General features: G+C 42.2%; 1 protein-coding gene across 1 annotated transcript; it reads right to left on the reverse strand.

Moving 5' to 3' along the window:
- Positions 1–440: 440 nt before the first annotated feature.
- Positions 441–1,894, reverse strand: LOC133821461 (transcription factor ORG2-like). Its single transcript, XM_062253745.1, has 3 exons — positions 1,499–1,894; positions 812–1,177; positions 441–694 (listed from the first exon to the last, which is right to left on the reverse strand). Exons 1-3 carry the CDS (start codon positions 1,781–1,783, stop codon positions 635–637), a joined length of 711 nt encoding a protein of 236 aa, XP_062109729.1. The 5' UTR covers positions 1,784–1,894; the 3' UTR covers positions 441–634.
- Positions 1,895–19,053: the final 17,159 nt, after the last annotated feature.

A 19,053-nucleotide genomic window follows, 5' to 3' on the forward strand; every position in this document is an offset into this window, starting at 1 on the left:
AGTTTAAGCTTCTAGAATTGGTTAGTGTAACCCTCTCAAGTGAGTTATTAACAAAGTTTAAGTCGTCAGTAATTCTATTTTTCTATTTTTCAATAAAATAAAATAATTTTATTGAGTTATAATGACTAGATAATTTAATTTTACTAATTAAATTACTTGTGTTATTTATTAGTTGTCAAACACGCACCTACTTAATTTTCTATAATTTATTAAATAAAACTCGTTAATAAGCACAAAGTCATTGACTTCAAGAACAACAAAGAGAGTAATTAATCTATACATTAATTCTCACTCGTTTCCTCTGCTGTCGTTTTCTTGTACACCAATAAATAATGGCTTCTATTAATTTTGTAAAGCTTAATATATATATTAAATAATAACTACAACAAATTACAACACTTGCTCTTGTACAATAATACATGATGGCTTCTATTAATTTTGGAAAGCTTAATATATTAATTAAATAATAACTACAACAAATTACAACACTTGAGAATATCTCAATCTCAAGTAGTGAGAATGAGATACAATTCATTTCGAGATACCAGACATCTCTATAGTAGCCAAAAAACACATGAACAAAATAACCAATGAATTAACATGCATATTATCATGGTGAAATAACAATTAGTGATTACGATGATAAAAAATTCCCATTCGAGTTGTTTGCACCCATTTTGTAAGTCTTTTCTACCTGCAAGATCCAACCAATATCCCAAAAATTAAAACTAGAAGTATTATATATAGCAACATATAAAAAATTAACATATGTGTGGGTTTTGAATCAGGAATCAAATTCATGAGAAAATACCTGTAAATGAATGTTATAGAAGACCCTCCCTCCAAACGACTCAAAAGAAGTTGCGTTTAGTACTGGAAAGCCATCTTCCTCTAGATCAACCAGAATATGGGATAATGGAGTTTGTTGAACCTTAAATGAGGAAATTTGAAGGACTAATTCTCTCTCATTAAGCCTACTGGCTGAAACATTAGACAAAGTTCTCCAATAAGCTGAGGAGCTTTTCTTATGCCTTTCTTCATAAATAAGCTCCACTGATCTCCTTGAAATGCACGATAAGAGCTCTTCCTTTTTCTGAATTAGTCCTTTCACTTGATTTTGAAGCTCAGGTATGTACATTATGGTTCGTGAAATTGTGGATGGATTGCTTAGCTTTTTCTGAGCCAACACAAATTAAAGCCACTCATTGTTAAAATAAATATTAATTAATTTTTTTTTTTTAAAAAGTGTTTAACGTAGCCTTTTACCTGCTTAATAGTATCAAAATAAAAGTCTGGTAAGTTGTGACTGTCATTATTTCAAATTAGAAAATTAGGTCCTTTCAACCGAGACCTGTTATATTACTTAGTATATAAATATATATATATATATATATATTGTCACTACAGAATAAATAAATAAATAAAACGACAGAGATAGGTGAATTGTAGAGTTGGTTTTAACATAAAAACAAAAAAATATATATTAATTAAGACGTACCATTAATCGATCAGCAGGCGGAGGCGGAAGAAGAGAGCGGAGAGAGGCATACAAACTGTTGAGTTTCTTCCTACGCTCACGTTCACTAGCATTGTGACATAGCTTCTTAACGATCGTGGGGTCGTCACCGGTGACAGCTGTCGTGGACGGCGGAGGCTGATGGAGAAGAGATTGAATGTCGATATTTTGATCATAAAAGGTGAATGAATCTGTAAAGTGATCAATGGCTCTCCTATGATCTTCTAATAAAGCCATTGATTGTGAGGAAGCATACAATGCTAACATGATATATTTGAGAGAGTCACTAATATTTAGTATCACTACTCCGTACTTTCAGATCTGATGGCAAAAATAAACTTGGTTAATTTGCGTACGTAGATGTCTATAGTACGTACACACACATAAATATATATATATATATATTACATACAACATGTACCCTTCGTCCCTCTCTACCTGTACATTTATTATTGGTGAATATAGATTAAAATAATTATATATGATGAGGAACTGAATTATATATACTTTTCAATCCATTAAAATAAAAATAAAAACAGTTTAATGGATGGTCTTGTGGAAGGAGTGTGAGTACTCCATATGTATAATATAATTAATACTGTCTGTATTTAGGAACCGCATATAATTAAATTTTATTTTATGATACATGCACTTATTTAAGACCTTGATTTTATTTCTCTGCTCCAGGTAGTATTAACAATAATCACATTATAATGGTTATCCTAAAAAAAAAAATTAATCACATTATAATGTCTTCGATTTGCAATATATACATATAAATTTTTATAGGATTTAGATGTATTCCATTTTGAGACCCATCCCCTTGCATTTTTCCCAACTAATATCATCTATAATTTACTAAATTATAGTAAAAAAAATTTTGGTGAATCAGAAAGAATTCATTACTCTTCAACAAACAAATACAAACTAAAGCACCTTAATCAAGGCCTTAAAACAACCTGTACAACAAAACCCATTATAACCCTCAAACCAATCTAAATCCTTTCGAATCACTTTCTTAGACTATCTCTATAAGAGATTCTATTCTTTACATTAACTTGAACAGACTGAACAATTACATCAGTATGTAAATGATTATGCAGCCACAAATCCTCATTACGCACTCGCCAAATCTGATAAGTCAAAGCTGCAATTGTAGCTGAATACGTGAGCTTCCTGAACTTGCTAATTTTAGCTCTCTCAATTCAACGTAACACAACTAACAGAGAAGTGGCATTTGCATGCCAGCCTAGCCAATATTGCACCTGCCTAAGACAGATCACACTGATGCCACAACCAAAAAATAAATGGCTAACAGTTTCTTAATGACCATCACAGAGAAGACAATTTGAATTGCTAATAATATTGAATCTCTGCCCTCTTTAGTCATCAACCGATTCTGAACAGCTAGCCAAAGAATAAAGCTATGCTTGGGAATATTTAATCTCCCCCACACCTCCTTGCACCAATGTACATGATCAGCTGTAGGACAAAACAGTTGATAGCCGTTCCTGATTTGATACCCTTCAATGAGAACCTGCTATAATGAAACCAAAATTTTAAACTGATCTTTGACTTTAACAATTTTTTTTCAATACCAACAGGAGCTACATAATCTCACCAATCCTTGTCTCTGATATAAACATCATGTACCCATTTAACCCATAAGTTGTCTTTCTTTTCTGAAATAGCCCAAATATACTTTCCAGTAGTAGCTATATTCCAGACTGAACAGTCCTTGAAACCAAGACCTTCAGCTCTTTTTGGTTTGCAAATTTGATCCCAAGCAATGCTACCTGGTCCCATAAAGTTAGCTTGACCTTTCCAAAGAAAAGTTTGGCAAATTGCTGAGATCTTGTCCAAAACCTTCTTAGGGATAATCATAAGTTGATTCCAATAAGAATGAATCGAAAGCAGCACCGAGTTTATTAAGGTGACTCGCCCAGCAAACAAGATATTTCTAGATCTCCAACACCTAATTCAAGCTGTCATTTTATCTATTAAAACTTCACAATCCTTCGCTAAAATTCTCTTGGAACAGATGGGCATTCCCAAATATCTAAATGGCAAGGAACTCCTATAGAACCCTGAAGCATCCAAAACTCGTTGCACCTCATGGTCATTCATACCACAACAGTATATGGGAGATTTTGAATCATTCAGAATGAGACCAGAAGATTCAGAAAACAACTTAAGGCTTTGCAACATATAATAGATGGATTTAAACTCACCATGACATAAAAGTAAAACATCATCTGCAAAAATAAGATGATTAAGTTGAACACCCTCACATCTTTCATGAAACTTGAAATCAGCTTTCCGACCTATCCTCTACATGATCCTAGTTAAATATTCCATGCTCAAAATAAAAAGAAGCGGAGACATAGGATCTCCCTGCCTTAACCTCTCTTAGATTCAAAAAAACCATGCAAGGATCCATTAAACATGAGAGAAAATCTCGTAGTTCGCACACACTACATAACAAGAGTAATGAACTTTCTAGGAAAATTAAAAGCTTCAAGCATTTCTTCAATAAAATCTCATTCAAGAGTGTCATACGCTTTTCGCAAATCCAATTTAATCAGACATTTAGCTGTACCAGATTTTCTCCCATAATGTCGAACAAGAGCTTGGAAAATCATGATGTTGTGAGCAATAGATCTCCCTTTTACAAACCCACCTTGATTCTGTGCAATTATCTCTAACAATACAGACCTCAACCTAGAGCAAATAAGCTTAGTGGAAATCTTGTATAGCACATTACAGCAAGCAATTGGTCGGTAATCACTAACATTAGCAGACACTTGCACTTCGGAATAAGAGTCAAAACAGTGGCCCCGAATGCTAAAATATTCCCATGCTAAAAGGATAGTATTGCATCACTCACCTCATTCCCAACAATATCCCAATGATCTTCGAAAAAGTAACTGCTGTACCCATCATGACTAGGGGCCTTGCTTCCAGGAATATCAAAAAGAGTTATTTAAACATCATCTCTAGTGAAGGGCACCAACAGAAGCTCAGTTTGCTCTCTAGAAAGTATAGAACCTTGAGTTACTAAGCTTGTAATCACCTTCTTTCTATCCATCAGACAACTACCCAACAATTTCTTATAATAACTAACAAAAACATCAGTTACCATTCCTGGCTGATCAACCCACTCGCCTGAATCTGTTGTGATGGAGTAAATTCAATTTTGACTTCTTCTGTCTCTAATGCTCGCATGAAAAAAGGAAGTATTATCATTCCCCTCTTTAATCCAGTGAATTTTAGCTTTTTGATGGAGGAAAGAGTAGTAAGACTTGTGAACTACAACATACTTTTCATGAGAATCCCATTCCAACTTAATCACATTAGCATTAAGAGGATCCCTCATTAAATTCTCCTAACATTCAAATAAGACTCGAGAGGCATTCAGATCAGCAGCATGAATATCAGTGAAACCACGCTTATTGATTTCTTTCAAAAGGCCCTTAAGTCTTCGAAGTTTCTAAACAACTATATACATCTTCGTCCCACTAACAGGCCTACTCCAATCGTGAAGAATGTGCTCATGAAAATTTGGGTAAAAATTCCACATTCGAAAATACATTGTAAGTAAAGCAGAGGAATGATCGAAAAGACCTGAATTAAGAAAGCTCATTTCAGCATTTGTATAATGATTTAGCCAAGATTGATTAGCCATGATTTTATCAATTTTGGAATAAATCCTATCATCATCTTTCTGGTTATTAGTCCAGGTGTAATAATTCCCTCTAAATTTGACATCCTCCAAATGACAGGTCACAACACATTGCTGAAACATATGAGATTTACTGAACTTGACCCGCCTACCTATTCTGTCTTCCTTGGCCAAAATATCATTAAAGTCTCCTAACACTAACCAAGGTTGAATCACCACTAACTCTTGTAAATCCCTCCATAAACTGGTTCTACCATTTTCATCATTAAAAGCATAGACAAATGTAGTAAAAAATTGATCCTTATTGTTATTGGAACAGACAAACAAGTGAATCAATTGACTAGTACACTTGAGGATAGTCACAGTGAACATCAAAGGATTCCAACTTATCACAATGTGACCTCCCTCATGCAACACATTATTCGATGTAAAACACCAACCAGAGAACATATTAACACATAAGACTCCTAACTTCTGAGCCTTTACCCACGTCTCAAGGAGACCAATCAAACCAACCTTCTTAGTTGAGATCAATTTCTTAACCTCATGCTGTTTATTTTGGCTATTGATCCCCCTGACATTCCAGCTCAAAATTCTATCCATTAGGATAAGGAGGCTCTCCCCCTCCTCCTGTATTTCCTTGCTCAGCTGAATCCTTTAGATTCTCCCCTATTTTAGAACAAAGTGGTTGAAAAGAATTAGTAGTGACAGTGCTCACTTGGATTCCTTTTCCTTTCGGTTTCAACCCTTTGTAACTTTCTGAAAACCTTCTCCATCAGGATGTTGTTTCTGCTCAGTAACAAAATCTTGGCGTGGAACAGCACCTTTAACCACCCATTATTGCCTTTGAGAAATTTGCTTCTTACACTCGTTTGAAAGGTGTCCCATACCCTTACAAGTTCCACAAATCACTGGCTTCCACTCATAAGAGGCAGCAACTGAAACCTCCTGATCCAACTCATTCACAAAAGAAATAACATCAGGTAACTCTTGTGTCAAAGAAACTTCAACCAGAACACGGGGGAAGTTCAATTTATCTCTATGTTTTGTAACTTGGCCAACCATTAATGGCTTCCCCACCTGACCAATGATCTTGAATAGAGATCTTTCCCCCCAGTATTTTAATTCCAAGTTATCTAAATGAATCCAAGTAGGAACCATCCTAACATCCTCCTTCTTGAAGTCTGTCATTGCATCCCACGACCTCATAATATGGGGTTTCTTATCAAAGAAAACATATCCTCCATTAAACATAGCATTTTGATCTTCTAGAGATTTGAATCTTATAATAAAGACTCCATGAGATACAGTTCCAATTTGATCAATCCCCTTTAATTTCCAAATACGCTAAGCAAAACCTTCCATCACTGAAACTGGAGGATTCGCACCCAACACATAACATACAATAAAGGAATTTCAAAATGAAACCTCATCATCAATATCCCCCATACTGATTTTAACTCCCTTCCTCTGCTGCCCACCCTCAGATCCAGTGCCATCAAATTTAGCACTCAGATTTTGTACAATATTACCAGAACGTAAGATAGGAGGGGAAGGTTCCATACCTCTAGATATCTCCTGAGCACATTTCTAAGTAGCCACAAGAAAATTTGAAAACTCATTTATGATTTCTTGTTGTTGCTGCAAAATCCTCAAAGAAGATTTTGGGGAAAACACTTCAGAAAAACCCTCCATAACATCTTCATTTCCATCTACTATTCCCATTAGTGATTCTTGAGCTAAACCAGATTCCGAAGGAGCCCTAAGATCATCAGTAACATCTAGGGACGCAATTCCAAGAACAGCAGCCATCGATTTCGTCTTCTGAACATCCACCGTAGATGTAGGACCTCTTTTCTTGCGCTTCTTCGCAGACGCTCTAGGCTTCCCCTGAACCTGAACCCTCGTCTTTGCCATGGCACCAGCAACACGCTGAGAGAGAATTCAAGCTGAGAGAAAGCTATGTTCTTTATATTTTTATTTTTTTTAAAATAAAGCTTAAATTATAGTAAATTATTTATACTAATATATTAAATACAAATTATTCTTGTAAGGCTAATTATTAGAATCATGTAATGAAGTGTTCTTTACATTTCACACTAATAAATTTGAAATACCATTACATGTATTTGTAAATATAAAAATTATTAAGTAAAATAAATTTTCCACTTATAAAACTAATTATTAATAGTTAACCATTAATTAACTTAGTATATTATATATTAATGAAATAATAAAATAGAGAAAATTTTGGTTATATAGATTAGTATATTATTAAGAGCTATAACTACCAATAAGACAAGCATTATTACTTAATTTATCATTGATGTGATTTACTTTTTGTAAATAGGTACATTTCAAACCATCTAATAAACTTTGAGAAGTTTTTCAATTTATTTATATATATAGATATATATATAAATATATTTATATATATTTTCTATATAAAAATTTAAAAACAATAATATCATATATTTTATAACTTAAATAAAATTTAATTAAATTTAAACTTAATATTATATCAAACATATAATATATAATCTTTTGTTGTCACTACCAAATTCAAAAACTAGAACAAACATAAACTTAAACAAAAATAAATAAATAAATATATTAAAATATGATATTTTTAAGGTATTTTATGATAATTTAAATAATTAAACATATTAATTTAAAAATAATAAAGACATACATATCATTTTTTTATCTTATAAATTTGTCTCATAGTTTGTTTTTTATCAAATGAATGGAGCTCTTTTTCTTCATCAAATTCACCAAAGGATATTATGAGATACATTAGAAACTAAAATAATTGATTCATGTATACTACTATCTACATGCATGTAGCCATGTAAATATATATTTATACATTATGTTTAGATGTCATATATGTAGAGATTATTGATATAAATATTTATATATACTATAGAACTATAATTCATTCTATTATATATATTTAAAAAATAGTGAACCAATTTTTATTAAAATTATAGACAATATTTACAACTTTAAACAAATGTGCATTCACTACAACAATTTTGACATTCAATGACTCCCTACAATGTCTTACACCATTGGTGTAAGACATTAAAAATTAGGAGGGATTTTAAATGTCTTATATTGGGAGACATTGAAATTTTTTATTAATTACTAAAATTGTAAGACATTAAAAGTGCATGAAGACGTTGAAAATTGGGGGTCTATAGACGTGTTCGTGGGGACATCCAACGACTCCCACTGGGAGACATTGGACACGTGGCACGTCTCCTAGTATGAGACGTTAGAAGTTTGGACATCCAACGTCTCCCACTGGGAGACGTGCCACATATCCCAAGTCTTCCAGTGGGAGACGTTCCCCACTAATATATACCTCCTCCTTCCTTCTCTCTTAGACGCACAATGGAGCATGCACAAATAGAGGCAAACAAGGCGATTTCTATGATTTTTAGGGCTCAAAATGTAAGGTTTTCTCTTTATTTTCATGGTTTTAATTAAATTTTATTAAAAAAATCTTAGGTTATGCATAAAAATGAATAGTAAATGCAATTTGTGTTTGTTTTATATTATTATGAGTTTTTCCCATAGATTGCAGGATTTTCTTGGATTTTCCATAGTTAGTTTCTAAGAAAATTTTTACTTTGTTGACAATGTAGATTTTTTTTAATTTTACATATCACATTGTGTAGATTTCATTAAATATGTACGCCCTGATTCTCCCACGGGATGATTAGCGAGCTGAGCTACGACCTAGTCATGCTTATCTCGTGGACATCCCCAAAACCGGAGCTGCCATCATAAGATCATACCTCCTTAGCTCGAGGTAACCTAAGGGTTCGCCTCTGGTTACTTAAGGACTGAGTCCGGGCTCTGAAGGCCGAAGGTCGAGTTAAGTATCCCGCTCGTGGTACGAGCTAGAGTTGGAGGCTATGACCCTTTATAAAGTCAACCACGCAAGGTAAACGTGCATATACCAGACATCACGTGTCTGATATATCCCTGACTTCTCGGACACGCAGCGTGAACATGCGTATTCAGACACCCACGACTGGGTTGGGCCGTGCGGCCCATTATCCCCTTACCTATTGATTTGACCACACTTATGTGTCAGGTTTAGGAATTAATCATGAATGTCACAGAGTTGATACGATAGGTAAGAAGGTCACGGGATGACCTTCTTACCAACTCCCAGGTGCCTTCTCCTATAAATATGGAGACCTTGGGAGTTAATAGGGGTTGGATTCTCTATTGTAAGAAATACCCTATAATCAAATATCCAGTATATAGCAATAATACTGACTAGTGGAGTAGAAGGATTTTAACCTTTGAACCACTCAAAAAACGCATTTTTGTGTCACCAACTCATTTCTAAGATCATTCATCTATTTCGGTTCAACATTAGCACTAATCCCTTTCTCTTCTTTTCTTAATTACCTGTTGGCAAAGAACCGCGTCAACAGTTTGGTGCTTTCATTGAGAGCAAGTCAGATTAGTGGTGTCGCAAACATCCAACTATGGTGACTACTCGATCCAGACACGGTAACGAGACAAAACAGCATGATGGGCAGGAGGCTAATCATACTGCCACCCCTGGTGAACAAATTCCTGAAGTCCAGCAGTGGCCAGGAAAGCAGTCAGCGGGCCAAGATGACACCGGAAGTTCGGCGTCCCGGCCACCTAATCCGAACCCTTGTTATTACACTGCGGTAGAGATGGAGAATGCTCAGCTGAGGAGCAAGCTGGAAATAGCTAACCAGCAGATCAAGGATGTTCTGGCCCGACTACCCCCTCTCACAACCGACGCTAACGTCGGAGAGAGGCAAGGCGAGGCTCCTAAGTCTCGCCGGGGTAACCGGCCCAGGCATAGCCGCTCGGACAGACTTCCGACAGCCAACTCTACCCCTTCATCACACCATCGAGAGGAAAACTTCGAAGAAGTGCCTAGAGCCAGACAACAGTAGTGCAGCCGTTCGGTCAGGACGTCGACTCCTAGCTCCCAACCATCCTCAAGAGCGCCCAGGGGAGCTCGAGGAAATTCCCGAAGGAGATCCGGGGAGGGCTCGCAGCATCAGCTCGTCCCCAACAACCGTCTTGCGCCTCGTCCAGATCGCCAGGCGCGGGACCAGCAGGTTGGCAGGGCCGAAAGGCACCCACCGAACTTGATCCGTCCAGACAGAACCAAGATCGCATCTCCAGTCAGGCATCCTCCGTCTCCAATCAGATATCCATCTCCTCCTTGGCCCGTCCGTGATATTCCAGCCTACGGAAGTAGCAGGAGAGATCCGCCATTAGCTGGACCTTCTCGGCGTAGCAGGGCGCCAAGGGAAAGCCTAGGTCCTCAGCACCAAAGACGAGCTCCAAGCCTCTCTAGCAGGAGCTACTAGACCGGCAGTCGCCGGAGTGACCTTTCTGGTGGAGACCTGCGTCAGCGTTTGAGTTCGGCACAAAGTCCACAAGCCAACCAGGGGGGCGACCTGCGCGACCGCCTTAACTCCCATAGAGGGGAGCAGGTAGGAGGAGACAGCCATGCTCGCTCAGGGGGGGCCCTGTCCGAAGTACGTAACGGAGGGAATGCCCCAAATAACCTATCTCAAGATAGGAGGGGCAATAACCCACCAAATATGTACAATGGATCCGGAGCTGTTGAACAGCCCCGGAATAACCAAGGACATCACGACCAAACCCTCGAGCGCCTGGCTCAGATGGAGGAGCTAATGAGGAAACTCCTATCGGAGAAAGAGAAAGAGAAAGATGAATATGATTCTAGGGACGAGATGGAGCTCTTCGCCCCCAGCATAGCGGCAACGGCATACCCACCTAGTTTCCGTATGCTGCACCTGTCAAAGTTCAATGGGGACGGAGACCCATCGGACCATCTGGGGATGTTCAACACCCTAATGATGGCCCACAACATTGGCCCCGAGCTGAGGTGTTTAATATTTCCTTCCACGCTGACTGGACCAGCCAAGCAGTGGTTCAAGCAAGGTAAAAGACAGTCAATCAGCTCCTGGAAAACTTTCTCAGCTGATTTCAAAAGGGCATTCCGAGCCTCCCAGGCTGCCCGCGTCAAGGCCGACTCTCTGGCTAACGTAAGGCAGCAGCCCGGCGAAACTCTGACGGCTTACCTGAGCAGGTTCGCGAACGTCGCTGCTTGGGCCAGAGACGGAGATGACAGATCCAAACTCATGGCCATGAGAACAGGAATCCTCGTTGGAGGAGGGCTCTAGAAAGATATACAAATGAAGGGAGTTAGCTCAGTTAACGAATTCCTTAATAGGGCCCAAGAATGGATCAACTTGGAGGAGGCTGAAGCTTCAGCTGCAGGAACCAGCCAGGTCCCTGAGCAGCCCACTGGAGTGGGGAAGGAGGTTGTGGCAGCGGCCCAAAACGTCACACAGAACAACCAGCCCGGTGGAGGCAAAAGAAAGGGAAATGGCGAGGGCAGTCAGCACGGCCAAAAGAAGAATAAGTCCGTAGATAAGTTTAAGCCCGTCTTCGTGACTTATACAGAGCTCACCCAGTCTAGGGAGAATATCTTCCTAGCCAACTCTACTCGAGTCCCCTGGAAGAGGCCGGAGCCATTAAAGCACCAAAAGGGGAAGAGAGATACCTCCAAGTTTTGCCATTTTCATAACGATGTTGGCCACAATACCGACGATTGTAGGCATGTAAAAGATGAGATCGAGACCCTCATCCGAGCCGGGCCCTTGGCTCAATACACACTAAACAGGGCTCCAGCGAGTCGACCTGCTCCAGAAGTCCCGGCCAGTCAGCCCGGGTCTCGGATAGATCAGGATGTACCTCCTCCTGTGGTAGGAGGGGAGATATCCACCATCTCTGGAGGTCCGCATATGGCTGGCACGAGCAGCGGCGCCCAGAAGAGATACGTGAACGAACTAAAGGCTCATAACGGAGTAGAGTTCGTCCCGGAGCAGCGCCTGCCAAAGCAGCAGCGATTGGAGAGGCAACTGATCATTTTTACAGAGGAAGATTCGGGCCGTGTCCAGTTCCCTCACAATGATCCTCTGGTGGTAGCATTTCAGCTTGCCAATCGGAGAATGAGGAGGGTGCTGATCGACAATGGGAGCTCTGTTAACCTCCTATTCCGATCCACGTTGGAGAAGATGGGTTTGACTGTCGCCGAGCTTAAGGCGACCTCCATGATGTTGTATGGTTTTTCGGGAGAAGGATCAGCAGCAATAGGGACGATCGAGCTGGTGATCACCCTAGGAGAAGGATCTCGGACAGTCTCCAAACTCCTCGAGTTCGTGGTCATTGACTGCACCGCTGCGTACAACGCAATTTTGGGACGACCTACGCTCATAGCTTTTGAGGTCGTCACTTCCATTCGCCACCTCTCAATGAAATTCCCTACTTCCACGGGAATATGCACTGTCCATGGTGATCAACTCGCTGCCAGGGAATGCTACAGCATTTCCATGAAGGTAAAATCTAAACCTGGGCAGCTGGCAATGGCCATTCAAGGTGGTGAAGAGGAATCTCAGGAATCCTTAGCTGATCCTGAGGTTGAAAAACCTCAAAGCACCGAAGGGGAAAATATCGTCTTAAGTGAGGATATTGACCCCCGAATAGGTGAGGACAGATCCAAGCTCCAGGCTATTGAGGAGCTCGAGGAAGTGAACATCGATCCGCAGAACCCTTCGCGGAAGGTCAAGCTCGGGAAAAACCTCTGTAGCAAGAGGAAGGCGGAGCTGACTAGGTTTCTGCGAGATAACCTGGATGTGTTTGCATGGTCACATGAAGATATGGTGGGAATCAGCCCGAGTGTCATCATGCACACACTTCATCTGGATAAAAGCGCTCCCACCAAATCCCAGAAGCAAAGACATTTAGGAACAACCCAGGCTGAAGCCCTAGAAGAAGAAGTAGCCCGGCTCAAGAAATGCGGCTTTATCCGTGAAGCCAAGTTTCCAATCTGGGTCGCCAACCCTGTGCTAGTTCCAAAGCCTAACGGGAAGTGGCGGACCTGCATCGACTTCTCCGACCTAAATAAAGCCTGCCCCAAGGATTTTTTTTCCATTGCCAAGGATTGACCAGTTGGTGGATGCCACGGCAGGGCACGAGCTCATGTCCTTTATGGACGCGTACTCAGGCTACAATCAGATCACCATGAATCTGGCGGACCAGGAACACACCAGCTTCATGACCCCGACTAACGTTTATTGTTACAAGGTCATGCCGTTCGGGCTGAAGAATGCCGGAGCTACCTACCAAAGGTTAGTAAATAGAATGTTCGCAGACCAGATAGGAAAAAACATGGAAGTGTACGTTGATGACATGCTAGTCAAGTCAAAGACTGCCGATAACCATGTTTCCGACCTGGAAGAATGTTTTAAGATACTACGGGAGTATGGCATGAGGCTTAATCCACAGAAGTGCACTTTTGGAGTTGCCTCAGGGAAATTCTTGGGGTTCATCGTCAATACCCGAGGAATCGAGGCAAACCCCGACAAGATCAGATCATTGCTCGAGCTTCCCTCACCCAGGCCGCGCAAGGACGTCCAAGGCCTGACAGGAAGGGTGGCAGCCCTCAACCAGTTTATTTCGAAATCCACCGATAAATGCTTGCCATTCTACAACCTGCTCCGAGGAAACAAGAAGTTCGAATGGACAGAAGAGTGCGAAAGCGCTTTCCTCGACCTGAAGGCACATCTGGTCGAGCCGCCCGTATTATCCAAACCAAAAGCAGGAGAGCCTCTTTTTCTCTACCTAGCCGTCACGGAGGATGCAGCTAGTGCCGTATTGGTACGGGAAGAAGACCGAGTTCAGAGACCAGTCTACTACATCAGCAAGAGACTTCTCGGGGCTGAATCCTGGTACCCGTTGATGGAGAAATTGGCATTCTGCCTTATCACGGCCTCGCGAAAGCTCAGGCCGTACTTCCAGTCCCACTCGATACATGTCATGACCGATCAGCCTTTAAGGCAGGTTTTGCAAAAACCTGAAGCATCGGGATGTCTATTAAAATGGGCAATCGAACTCAGTCAGTTCGAGATTTTGTACACTCCGCGAACTGCTATAAAAAGTTAGGCCCTGGCCGATTTCGTAGCAGAATGCACGGGATTCCGGGAGGATCCCGCAAAAGACTCACCCCAAGTCACCTCGCCCCAGGCATCGTGGATGGTTCATCCAACGAGAACGGCTTCGGAGCTGGAATCATTTTGATATCCCCCGAGGGACATAGATTCCACTCGGCACTTAGATTCGGATTCAAGGCCTCCAACAACGAGGCCGAGTACAAAGCTTTGCTGGCCGGGCTGAGGATAGCCCAGGAGCTGAAGGCGAGCTCCGTCCAGTGCTTCAGTGACTCCCAGCTCGTGGTAAACTAGGTTCTGGGCGAATATCAAGCACGGGGACCCAAGATGGCCGCCTATCTGGAAAAGGTAAAAGGTGAGTTGTCCGCGTTTAGGCGAGGCTCGATCGAACAGATACCTCGGGAGCAAAACGCTAACGCAGATGCTCTTGCCAAGCTCGCCACCTCTGGGGAGACGGAGACCTTGCGGTTAGTGCCAATAGAATTCTTGGAAAAACCAAGTATAGAAGAAGTCAGGACAGAGGTCGAGATGATCGACGCCAGGCCGACCTGGATGACCCCCATCCTTGAGTATCTCGTCGAGGGAAAGTTGCCTGAAGGACGTAATGATGCACGGAGAGTCCTGTATCAAGCTCCCAGGTATACGATGGTAGATGGAGTGTTATACTTACGTGGGCATTCCCTACCTCTCCTACGATGCGTTCTTCCAGGCGAAGCAAATGCCATCCTGCAAGTGGTGCATGAGGGTTTTTGCGGAGACCACACTGGGGGGCAAAGCTTGGCCTTAAAGGTCCTGAGGCAAGGATATTACTGGCCAACTCTGTCCAAAGACTCGATTTCATACGTGAAGAAATGCGACAAGTGCCAGCGATTCGCCGCAGTTGCCCGAGCTCCTCCAGTCGAGTTGAAGATGATCTCGTCCCCATGGCCATTCGCAGTTTGGGGGATCGACTTGGTGGGCGCCCTCCCTACTGGAAAAGGCGGGGTCCGTTACGCCGTGGTAGCCATCGACTACTTTACGAAGTGGGCTGAGGCAGAACCTTTGGCAACGATAACGTCCAAAAAAGTGCTTGACTTCGTGGTTAAAAGCATTATTTGCCGATTCGGCCTACCCAAGAAGATCGTTTTCGATAATGGCACTCAGTTCGACAGCGACCTGTTCACCGAGTTTTGTGAAAGGTACAAAATTGTGAAAAGTTTCTCCTCCGTGGCCTATCCTCAGGCGAATGGCCAGGTCGAGGCTGTCAACAAGACTCTAAAGGCGAACCTCAAGAAGAGAATAGATGAAGCGAAGGGGGTCTGGCCAAAATAGCTCCCCCAGGTCCTATGGGCATACCGGACCTCGCATCGGACTCCTACGGGTCATACTCCTTTTTCCCTAACCTCTGGGAGTGAGGCAGTCCTCCCCGTGGAAATTAAGGTGCTTTCGCATAGGGTCCATTCTTACGACCAGGACCACAACTACGAGCTACTGTGCAATTCCCTTGACCTAGTTGATGAAAGGCGAGAAGATTCGCAACTCCATCTTGCTCATTATCAGCAAAAGATCACTCGCTATTTCAACTCCAAAGTCAAAAAGCGCACCTTTAGCGTTGGCGACCTGGTCCTAAGGAGAGTCTTCTTAGCCGGTAAGGATCCCAAAGATGGAGTCTTGGGACCGAACTGGGAGGGGCCATATCAGGTCATCGAAGTCATTAAAGAGGGAACTTACAAGTTAGCTCGGCTCGATGGAGGGGCAGTCCCACGAACTTGGAATGCCATCCATTTAAAGAAATATTATCAATGATTCCCTTGTAAGGCTGGAAAGGCCATTTTTCATGTATTAAGCAATGAGACTTAACTCTTCGTTTATGTTTGTACATGTTTTTCAAGTGTAATCTCAAGTAACCAAGAAAGACCCTTTCCCAGTTACTTGGGGGGCATATGGTACCTGGATATAACCAGGTCGCCTTAATGACTTAGAAGTTGATTCATATCGATTGACCGTTGTTTTTCTTAAAAAACACGAGAAACTGATAAGGATTAACGCGAACTAAGTCCTATCCTGGATATAACCGGGTCATAAAACTTAGAAGTTGATTTAAATCTGTTGATCGTTGTTCTTCCTAAAGAGCTCGAGATATGGATAAAAATTAACGCGAACTAAGTTTTCAAATTAAGTTCCTGGATTTAACCGGGTCATAAAACTTAGAAGTTGATTTAAATATATTGATCGTTGTTCTTCCTAAAGAGCTCGAGATATGGATAAAAACTAACGCAAACTAAGTTTTCAAATTAAGTTACTGGATATAACCGGGTCATAAAACTTAGAAGTTGATTTAAATCTATTGATCGTTGTTCTCCCTAAAGAGCTCGAGATATGGACAAAAATTAACGCAAACTAAGTTTTCAAATTAAGTTCCTGGATATAACCAGGTCATAAAACTTAGAAGTTGATTTAAATCTATTGATCGTTGTTCTTCCTAAAGAGCTCGAGATATGGATAAAAGTTAACACGAACTAAGTTTTCAAATTAAGTTCCTGGATATAACCAGGTCATAAAACTTAGAAGTTGATTTAAATCTATTGATCGTTGTTCTTCCTAAAGAGCTCGAGATATGGATAAAAGTTAACACGAACTAAGTTTTCAAATTAAGTTCCTGGATATAACCAGGTCATAAAATTTAGAAGTTGATTTAAATCTATTGATCGTTGTTCTTCCTAAAGAGCTCGAGATATGGATAAAAGTTAACACGAACTAAGTTTTCAAATTAAGTTCCTGGATATAACCAGGTCAAAAAACTTAGAAGTTTATTTAAATCTATTGATCGTTGTTCTCCCTAAGGAGATCGAAATATGGATAAAGATTAACAGGAACTAAGTTTTTCAAAAATTGTAACCAAAATGCGTTGGGGCAAAAGAGAGAATCAATTAAAAATAAAATTGAGTTAAATTGTCTCGAGGTGGAAGCACCTCATGCAAAGGTTACACAAAAAAAATTAAATTAAGAATATTGAAGGAAAGGGCACGAGAGAGGAAGACCCTAAGCTCCGCCAGGTGGCCCCTTGGAGGTCGCCGTCTCGCCCTGCTCAGCTGCGCCGAAGCCTTCCCCGGCCTCGGAGGGCGCTTCTTTATCAAGGCGAGCTTGGAACTTCACTAGCAAGCGCTCCCAAAGGTTCGCTGCCAGGAAGGAGAAGTCAGCGTCTGGATTGTAGGCCCAGCAATGGTAGAACAGGTCTTCCAAGGCCTTTTCCGAAGTTGTCCGCTCGGCCTCTAGGGAAGCCTTGGCCTCAGCCTTCGCGGCATCTAGGTCTGTCCGCGCGGTGGCAAGGGCGATCTCAAGCTCTTGAACCTTTGGGCGGGTTTTTTCCAACTCTTCCCGCGAGGGCGCCAAGGCATCCTTAGCCGCCTGCAGAGAAGTCTGGTACTCGCTCTTCATCTCCTCAAGCTGAACCTTGGCCCTGGCTATGCTCCGGTGAAGGGAAACAGCGCCCTGCGAGAGATGAGGGACAATTGCCTTAGAAAAAAAGAGAACGGAGAAAAGAAACACAGGGCAGAGCATGATAACAAAAAGCCATAAAAAGGTAAAGTCAGCTTACCGTTAGGGTCATGCCCAATGAAGACTCCATCACGCCCACCGGGATCATTGTCTCGATGGCCTTGAGCTCCTTCTCGTTGAACTTGTATATGTGGCTGACGGCGTAGTTCGCCGACTCATACACCATTCCCCGGAAGGCCTCTGGAATCTTCTCCAGGTCCTGGGGATTGACTAGGATACGTACCTCGGAGGGTACAATCATCGAAGCCCCGGGCTCCGCCCCTGCGTCCTGGACGAGGGCCGGAGCTCGCGGAGGAGGTGGGGGCATGCTGCTCCCCCCTGCAGCAGGAGGAACCGTTCCCACGGCCTGGGCAGCTGGGGGCTGCTCTTTCTCCTTTGCAGGAGACTTGGCAGGGGTCCCGGCGGCATGCCTAGACATCTGGAGCCTCTTCATTCTTGGCCCAGTGGCCCCAGCTAAGGGGTTCCCCCCGGCGAACGCACCTCGCAGGCTCTCTTCGGGCTAAGACATATCTTCTGTCAAAACAAAGACATGGTTAGTACAAAAGTTGGCAATCATACAGAAACAAAAACAAAGGGGGGAAAAAGAGAAATTCAAGTATATGTATACTAAAGGGAATCCTATCCTCCGAGCTAGAAGAAGAATCTAAGTCAATTACTTCCCGAGCTGGCGCAAATTCTTGGTCCGAGGCTGATTCAGGGCTAGATTCTTCTACATATTGCCTAGGCCCCGGAGCTACGTCACCCCTCCGGAGTGATGGCCATGACCGAAGGTTGGTCCCATACTCCTCGAATAGGATCAACCTAAAGGCTAGGGTGTTATCTACTACTACGGTACCCCTAGGCCGGCTATCTTGGTAGTCCAACACAAGCTGGTTGACACAGTGGAGCAGGGTTGTGCTCAGGTCCGGATCACTTTGGTGACGATGGACGAGCTGCCTAGGATTGAACCTAGCTAGTCGGGGGTCTGCTGTGGCCCTATCTAAACTCCTAAACAAGTAAGGATTATCTTGGCCAGAAGGACCCGCGGCTGCTCCGGACAGAATCCGCTCCTCGCCCGATGTCTGGGTGACCTCCAACGCCCGCTTCTTGTTTCTCACGAGGGGAACCTCGTCCTCCTCGTCCTCCTCATCTCCATTTCCTGCAACCTCCTCCACGATGATGGGCCTGGTATCGCGGGCTGGGGGAAGCCCCCGGGGCCTCCTTAGGTTCAGAGTCTGATTTGGGAAAATCAGCTTGCAGGCCACCATCGTCTCGTCTGTCACGAG

The sequence above is a fragment of the Humulus lupulus genome, chromosome 3, assembly GCF_963169125.1.
Source record: "Humulus lupulus chromosome 3, drHumLupu1.1, whole genome shotgun sequence".
Classification (NCBI taxonomy): domain Eukaryota; kingdom Viridiplantae; phylum Streptophyta; class Magnoliopsida; order Rosales; family Cannabaceae; genus Humulus; species Humulus lupulus.